Source organism: Centrocercus urophasianus, unplaced genomic scaffold (assembly GCF_019232065.1).
Source record: "Centrocercus urophasianus isolate 14NV4802_14NV808 unplaced genomic scaffold, USGS_Curo_1.0 seq_66, whole genome shotgun sequence".
NCBI lineage: Eukaryota > Metazoa > Chordata > Aves > Galliformes > Phasianidae > Centrocercus > Centrocercus urophasianus.
The window spans coordinates 353668-362040 of record NW_024885266.1 but is presented as its reverse complement, the minus strand read 5'-3'; the positions used below and the strand labels follow the sequence as shown (position 1 = coordinate 362040).

General features: G+C 51.1%; 1 protein-coding gene across 7 annotated transcripts; it reads left to right on the top strand.

Annotated features, from left to right (window-relative positions):
* Nucleotides 1-1155: 1155 nt before the first annotated feature.
* On the top strand, nt 1156-8153 carry LOC122170301 (4-galactosyl-N-acetylglucosaminide 3-alpha-L-fucosyltransferase FUT6-like). 7 transcript variants are annotated; one of them, XM_042837027.1, is made up of 4 exons: nt 1156-1344; nt 2793-3879; nt 4768-4912; nt 5156-5241. In XM_042837027.1, exons 1-3 carry the CDS (start codon nt 1335-1337, stop codon nt 4877-4879), a joined length of 1209 nt encoding a protein of 402 aa, XP_042692961.1. In that variant the 5' UTR covers nt 1156-1334; the 3' UTR covers nt 4880-4912; nt 5156-5241. The 7 variants fall into 7 exon arrangements, 3 of the variants coding, with proteins under 3 accessions (XP_042692961.1, XP_042692960.1, XP_042692962.1); XR_006171724.1 differs by lacking the exon at nt 4768-4912 and adding an exon at nt 6873-8153 and having other exon boundaries at nt 1157-1344; nt 5156-6470; XR_006171725.1 differs by lacking the exon at nt 4768-4912 and adding an exon at nt 6873-8152 and having other exon boundaries at nt 1157-1344; nt 5156-5890.
* Nucleotides 8154-8373: the final 220 nt, after the last annotated feature.

Sequence of the window (8373 nt, the reverse complement as noted above, 5' to 3'; positions counted from 1 at the left end):
GCGAGCAGTAAGCTTCTCCTAAGAGCTCAGCCTTAATTTTTGTCTTAAGATTCTGGGGATTCCAAACCTATTCATCACACAGCAATAAATCCTCGTGTTCGGTCCTGCCAAGTCTGTTACCTGAACGGCTTCTTTGTCCAAGCCGTGTCACCACTCACATCACTTTCTGAGTGATCTGTCACCTCATGTCACCTGTGCCACTCAGAACAATTCTCAATTCACAGCTTTATGATTTGTTTTCTGTGCCTTCCCTGCATGTGCTCATTTGTTTAATTTACATCAGTCACCCCTCCCAGCTGACGTTCCTTGTGGTCCTGCTTTTCAGGAGTACAGAAGTGTTGAATTTTCTACCTGCCTGAAGCCTCTCATCTGGTGCTCCGGGATCCTTCGACTCAGAGCTTTCTGCAGTGCTTGGAAACTCAATTCTTTCTTCTCCACAGCCTTGAAGAAAATAACATCTGGGGACATCATGCAGGAGTTTCATTTGTGCTTTTGGCCGCAGTGCTCAGATACCCTCAGCAAGAAACGATAGTTAATCCCTATAATAACACATAATGGCTGTGGGTTTTTTCGTCCCAGCCAAGTGCAGCCAAGCTCAATGCGAGATCAATTCACTCTGGCCGTGGCAAACAAACAGCCTCCGTGTGTCCACAGATCATGTTGTACAATGCCTATTCACTGGGGCTGGAGACACTCCAAAGCCAGGTATGCGGTGCTGGGTACAGGAAGGATCCCCTGAACGGTCCTGATCCAAGTGTTCCTCTACTCTGAAGCTCCAGGTGATCCCTGATGGCACAGTCCCATGAGGACGGAGATCCTGGAAAGGTGATTAGAAGAGGAATCCTGGCATGGGGATGGAGGCAGCTGTGGCACGAACCCTGCTGTGTGCAGGGGGCTTGTAGACCTGGGGCCTCAACCTCCACTCCCTGCTAACTCGCCCCACCTTTCTCAAACAGAAATGTCCTGTGTGACAAAAGGTGGAGAAGAAAGCACATCACATGCAAATCCTGTGGCCAAGAATGGTAAAGGAAGTAAGCTATTGCATGTATAGAGGTGTTCTCAAAAATGAGGTGTGCTTTATCGCAGTCAATAAAAGAGTTGCTTTGTCTAACCTTTGTTCACAAATTTGTCAGAGGAATCTGTCCTTGTTTCCTTATGGCCTTCGTTACTGGGTGAGGGTTCTGCTGGCTGACATTTGGCACACGCCATTCAAGATGCCTGGAACACATCACTGATCCCACCCCACGTCTGTGCTTTCCTTTGTTCTCCTCTGTTCCTGGTTGTGCCCTTCACTTCAGCTTCTCCCCTGCACTGTGCAGTTTCACACCAGGACCATGCCTACAGGTGAGCTGCCACGGTTCTTTCTTTTCCTTAGGGGCACCGGGGTGCATCAGGGAGGAGATCTGTGGAGATCTGTTTTCGCCTCTGTTTGCAGGGAGGTATTTTTTCCCTCTGTGCTCTCACATCATGCCTGTCAGTAGTGTCAGCATAACTGATAGACATGAAGTGACTGGTGCCAGTCCCACCAGCTTCTGCCAGAAATCCTGGTGCTGCAAATCTTACCTGTAAGACACTGGGGTGTGGGTTGGTGCTGTATGTGCTCCCTTGTCCTGCAAATAAGAGGTAGAAAGCTAAGCATGCAATGAAGACCGTCCTGTTAGACTGTCCCAAGAGCTGCAAAAGAGGCAGAACCCAGGTTTTGGGGCACAGGCTGCAGCCCTATGATCTCAGAGACCACAGCAACTGCAGAAAAGAGCATGGGGATCAATGAGAGCAATGGGGCTGCTGCAGAGCTGGAAGACCGTGTCTCTGGTACAGAAGGGTGCACACAGCAGGATGCTGCTGCTTAAAGGGTGGAAGATGGTGTTCTGACAGAGGCTGCTGATAGTCTGGAGATTTTGACCTCCAGACTAGCCAAACAGAAAAAATATACATATATTAAAGACTGCTAATTGGGAATGCTAAATGCAGGTTGCATCTCAGCAACAAGAATCTTATTGGCATGGCGTTACGGAGGCCACAAGGACCCTGAACGGCAGGTTGCTTTAAGGTCTTAACTTGCAGTTCTGGCTGTTGATGGCCAGAATGGGGATGTGCATGCGTAGATAGATGAATATTTATGTGTATTTATAGTAAATAAAACAGAAGTTTGCACACTCCTCTTTGCGCTCCCACACCCTGTATGCATTTAATATATTTTTCCTGCTGTGACATCCAGCTAAATGGCAGCCACCAAACAGCAGCACCTGGTTCTGAGACGGCGTCAAAATCAAGATGGCTGCCACCATGTGTGTGTGTGGGGAAACGCCTTCCCGCTCAGAGGGAAAGGAGGCGTGGCTTGTCCCACCAGCCAATCACAACGTGTTGTGACCAGAAGGGGGCGGGGCTTATGAAGGAAACGTGCCCGGTGGGCGGGGCAGCGCCTCAGGGCTGCGTCCCTCAGCGCTGGGCGGTGTTATGGCGTGGGGCTGAGCGGCCGGGCGCCCCCTGCTGGTGGCGCTCCTCTGTGAAAGGAGGGGCGGCTGATGAGAAGCGGCTGTGGGTGCGGATGGAGGAAAGGCCGGGCGCCGTGGAGGGGCGGCTGTGCCCCGTGGGTGCGTGTGGGTGTGAGCACTCTGTGCGTCGTGCTGCCACAGCAGCCGTTCTGTCTGACAGGAGGAAGCTGGAGGTGAATGCGCCTCAATGCTGCGCCCGGCCCCCCTGCCCCCCCGCCGTGCTGTGCACACAGAGCCGCAGCCCTGCTGGCATCGGCATGCAGCCTCCGCTCAGCGCTCTGTCTGTGGTGTTTGCAGATCCATTCACGGAGCTCTTGGAAGGGAGGAAGATCTCTTGGAAGAAACTCCTCACCTTCCTCCTCTTCAGCTTCATCTTCAGCTTCTGCCTCTTCGCTTCTCTTCGCCAGTTCAGGACTCCCGAGCCAGAGGATTACAATTCCTATCTTTCCACAGAAAGATTCCAAACTGGAAATACCAGCACGCTGCCGAAGGGTGAGCGCAGGCTGACCATCCTGCTGTGGACGTGGCCCTTCGGACATCGCTTTACTTTTAGCAACTGCTCGGAGCTCTTTGACACCCCGAACTGCCACTTCACCACCGACCGCAGCTGGTCCCAAAAGGCAGATGCTGTGATTATGCATCACAGGGATGTGTATAGGGATGGGGAGAGGCTGGCCCAGCTCCCCAGGCTCCCATCCCAGCGCTGGATCTGGTTCAACATGGAGTCCCCAAGTCACTCTCCAAACTTAGGTGCCATGAACCACCTCTTCAACCTGACTATGTCGTACCGGAGAGACTCGGACATCTTCACCCCCTATGGGGAGCTGCAGCTGCTCAGCCAGCCCCAGCCCTTCAGCATCCCACCCAAGACCAAGATGGTGGCCTGGGTGGTCAGCAACTGGAGACCAAGCTCCCACCGGGTGAAGTACTACAAGGAGCTGAAGAAACACATCCCCGTGGATGTGTACGGACGGCATCACTTGCCCCTGCCCATGGACTTGCTCCTGCAAACTCTGTCCCAGTACAACTTCTACTTGGCCTTTGAGAATTCACAGCATGAGGACTACATCACTGAGAAGCTCTGGAAGAACGCCCTGTCCTCTGGCACCATCCCTGTTGTTCTGGGGCCGCCTCGAGAAAACTACGAGCGCTTCTTGCCCCCTGACTCCTTCATCCACATCGATGACTTTGCCAGCGCCGGTGAACTGGCTCAGTACCTGCGGGAGCTGAGCAACGACACCGAGAGGTACCAGCGCTACTTCCAGTGGCGCAAGTGGCTGAAACCTGTGCTGAGCATCAGCTGGACCATGCAAGTCTGCAGAGCCTGTCACTTCCTGCAGAGGACAGAGGCCAGCTACCACGCTGTGCCCAACCTGTCCAAGTGGTTTGTATAAAGCCTGTTTGCTCAGCTCTCTGCTGCGTTGTGATCTTTTTGTCCTCGCTGGCTGGTTGCAGGTTTGAAGGCTGATTGAATGTGATAGAGCCAGAAGGACGAGAGGAGCTTTGAAACAAGCAGTAATGAAGAAGCGCTTTGGTGTTGGGTGTGCCTTTGTCTTACTAGAGAATAGACTGCCAGGTAGAGTAGGACATTGTATTCTGCAGTGCATTAGGTACCGACCACGTTACGCTGGCTGCAGCTCAGTCTTTGGAGAAACTCAGAACAAAATGCTCTTTTTTTTTTTTTTTTTTTTTTTTTAAAACCGAAAACAGTTCTGGATGGACTCCACTGACTGAAAGGCAGAAAGAAGGAGCAGAGTGGGGAAGGTGGAGAAGCAATTTATACAGTCGTAAATCTGTTTCAAGGTTTCTGTACTGTGCAAAGCTGCAGCTGAAGGAGCGGCCATGCTGTGCAGCTGCTGCTGCTGCAGGAGGAGTGGCGGCGCTCCTCCCTGCTGACCTCTCTTTGCCTCAGGCTCTGCCTTTGGGGTCCTGCATCAGGATGCTAAGCAGGCAGGAGGCTGCTGTCTGTATTTTACAAGTCTGTTTTTTGGACAGCTTCGTGAGACAGCGTGAGTCTGGGGAAGGATCTGACAGGAGCACACTGCTGTGGGTAAGGAGTGGGGTGACACGGATGGGCCCCGAAAGGGCTGTGAAGTTTTCACAGGAGCAGCACCCTATGGCAAGGGAATGCTGAGCACAGCCGTGTGAGGGGCTGCCTCCTCCTGTGTGCCAGAGCATCCCACCTTTTGCCATCAGCTGATGGCCGTGCTCCTGGCCGTGCATTACAAGCACCTTGTTGTGTTTGACCTTTATTGAACTTCCTGCTGTCCAGGTCACGCTGCTGGAAGGTTTACTTTCCAACCGGGGAGCCCCATTGCATGGAGATAAGGGACACAGCCCAGGCTCCCTGCTGCCACCTCCGGACATCCAGCTTGTCTTCCTGACTGCTGCTGAGCCCCGAGCGGAGGTTTCCAAAGGTCTGTTGTAGCCCCAGGATGTTTCCACGAGGAAAGTCAGCTCCAAGCCCAGCGATGCATACAGAGACACAATTGTTTTCTCCATCAGCACCGTTTAGTAAAGATTTCCAAAGAATTCCCTCTTCATTTCCTTGCGCAGTCATTCTGTGGCTGATGACCCACCAGCAAGACCTTGTCTTTAGTATTCTCAGTCTTTTCTTTCACAACCTTTGTCGCCTGTTTTTTTTTCTCTCTGCTTTGCAGGTTGGTTGAACATATCGACCATCACAAGCCTAAGAACAAATCCTTCGCTCTGAAATCTGAACTTTTATCCCTCCTCTATTTCCCATCCTTCTGATGGTACCCATCTAGACGGGGCCTCACCAACGCTGCTTCATTTCTTGAAGGGCCTTTGCTGGATCTTAGCAAAGAAATTCACACAGAGAAACATGCCACATCTTCCTTGGCCGTGTGCTTGCTGACTGCTTCAAAGAGCAAAATATTTGTGAAGCAACCGTCTTTATTGCCAAATATTTGCCCATGCTTCTGCTCTTGCCTTGCCTGCCTACAGACACACTTTTCCTTTAGCTCCTGGATGCACGCCGGTGTTCTTCCCATCTCTAAGCCCTTCAGGTCCTGAGCAGCTGGAGAAATGGAAGATGTTAATGCTGTTGACTGAGCCGGGATAGATGGGATTAGAGAGAAGGAATATTCCGCAGGTGAGCAGTCTCTTTCTGCCAAGGAAGGGCATGGACATGGCAATGCCAGGACAAAATCCAGCACGAAACTTCCCCTTCTCAGTGACACGGAGGCGCACACAGGCTGAATTCCTTGTGGGATGAGAAAGCTGACACCGCAGTTGGGAAACTCTGGAAGGGGCGACTTCATCGAAGGAAACATCTGGACGGCTGCGGGGCCTGGCGCTGGCTTTTCCCATCTGCACCCACTTGGGAAAATGCCATACGTCAGTGTGAGGGGCTCCTTCAGTCTCTCACAGAGGTGATGTGAAAACACCCTGCTCCCCCCAGACCTCCCCTGCTTTCACCCAAAGGTGATAGGAGCCAGGCTGAAATGTTCTCAGCTGATGCTTTGGGGCAGAGATGGTCTGAAAAGCAAAGGGGAGAGGTTTGCTTCTCCAAAAGGAGAGCGAGAGGTTGATCCTGATGGGAAACCGGGGAAAGAATAATTTAAAAAGGTCGAGTTTTTGGAGCAGGATCTGAGCAGACAGCTGCCATCTAAGGCAGGAGGTGGTCAGCCCTCCTTGGTGCCAGCTGGCGTGGCGCGGGGTTCTGTCCCTCCACTGGGACATCCCTGTCCCTTCATGGCCTGGAAAAGTGCAGTGTCCCCTCACTCCAAGTACTTCCAGTATCCTAGAAAATATCCCCATGGCCCTGCTGAGCTTCCTACCCATGGAACCTCTGTTCTGTAGGGCTGCCAGGAGTGGGGAGGAAAGGCAGAGCGTGAGAGAAACACAAATCCCCATGTAGTGCAGCACTGCAGTTGGGGATGGGAAGAGAAATGGCTGAGACAAACCAAAACCCTGAAAACACAGGAGAAGGAGCCTGACAGCCCCTGCCAGGTTTGTCCTGAGTGCGTGAAGGAACCCAAACCAACCCCAAACTCTGCTTTCCAGCTTTCCTGAGCCTATGGGCAGACACACATCCCATTTCTCAGCCGTTTCCTTTTCTACTTAAAAACATGAATACCAAACGTTGGGGCTTTACAGCTGGCACCAGCCACTGAAAATCCCCCACATCCAAGCAAGCAACACACACCTCAACCCCAAGAACTGGCACTCAAAATCCCTTCAGCCCAGCGCAGGAGCATGACCTGTCTGTACGCTGTCGCCTGCAAACATTATTTTCTTTCTGGACGAGTCAGTTTCCAAGCAGCCCTCTCCAATTTGATCATTAAAACTTTGTCTTTTTTCCTTTTTTTTCCTTTTGCTTTTCTCTTCTATTTTTCACGGGCCGGCCGGCAGCGAGATGGCAGCTTTTGGAGCACTCACACCCCCACGGCCCGGCGCACACGCGGGCGCAGACGGAGATTTATGAGCCTCAAAAGATGCTTCGTAAAATATTTACAGAGCAGAGCTTCGGGGGCGAGTGGTTGAGTCGGCCACGAGATGTCAGATCTCTGGGTGGCACGACGGGGGGAAGATAAACAGACCTTTTTTTCCATTCTTGAAAAACCACTGTGAATCTTTTTGGGTTCGGCGGCGTTTTCCCTTCTGCCCACAGAACGAGGCAGACACCTGGGGCCGATGGGTGGTAAAGATGGAACGAACAAGTGCTGCTTGGATGAGTGGTTGAGGGCTGAACTTGGCTGGGATTCCAAATTGCAACATTTCCCCCAAAGCAAAATATCAACCACCATCATCATCGTCTTCATACCATGGAGCAACAGAAGCGCAGCCAACGCTGCTGCTGACTGCGAGTTGTTTTCCCTGTAAAACTTCTCTAACCTCAGCGCTGCTTCCGGATGAGCAAATGAAACACGTTTCTGGCTGACCTTATCAAAACCTCGCGTTCTCTTTCTCCCCTTCTTTCCTTTAAAAACATTTTTTTTTTTTTTTTTGGACGTGATTTTGCCAGAATTGGTTCATCCCTACAGGATGCTTCAGCTTTGAGCCAACCCAAGTGGAAGAGCCTTCACACAGAGGGGATGAGGACAATTATTTCTGTGGCCAAACCAGTACAGACTCATACGGGCAACAACCCAGCCCTGGTAATGTTTTAAATCAGTGATTTTGCATCAATATATGTTTGTGATGATGGAATGACACAAACAGGGGCTGCTGGCGGACGTGCATGGAGGTTTCTGCAGGAAATGGGAAAACAAAGTCAAGCTCCATCCGCTCTTAGCCTGCAGAGCGCCGCGTGGACCCTCTCTGCTCTTCCAAGAGAAAACCCACATTTCCCATGCTCATCCCCACTCTGGGGACGTAATGCCACCCCGCAGTGACTCGCTCAGAGGCAGCACTAAGATGAAAACCACAGGGAAATCGACACAACCACAGAGAAATCAATAGAGTTCTCCTTTTATTTTCACTTTATCGTGAGTATGTAACAGCATCACACCCGAGTTTACGTTTGTTTAAAAAAAATAATATCATACTGCTTTCCCCTCCCCCCCCCCCAACGTTTAGAATAAATGGTAAAAATGTAATAAATGTAAACTGCACTTGGCACCATTTGGATCAATAAATAAAATCTTAAAAAAAAAGAGAGAGAGAGAGAGAGAAAGAACGCGTTACACAGATGGCACACTATGGTATCTAAATAAATAACATAAGTTACTTCGAATAAATAGGGAGTATCTAAAATATAGATGCATTGCATCAACTTCTGCAGATGGTCGGACAGAGCCGACAATATCAGAAGGGAAATGGGGTTGCACCAAAGGTGTTGAGTAAAGACATGGGGACGTGGGGACGTGGGGATGTTGGGGACATGGGGATGTGGGGATGTTGGGGACATGGG

Excerpts from the sequence above, each read along its gene's own strand:
- LOC122170301 (XM_042837026.1), top strand. Across the intron at positions 3,880-4,767 it reads GTGCCCAACCTGTCCAAGTG|GTCACGCTGCTGGAAGGTTT; the intron begins GTTTGTATAAAG and ends CCTGCTGTCCAG.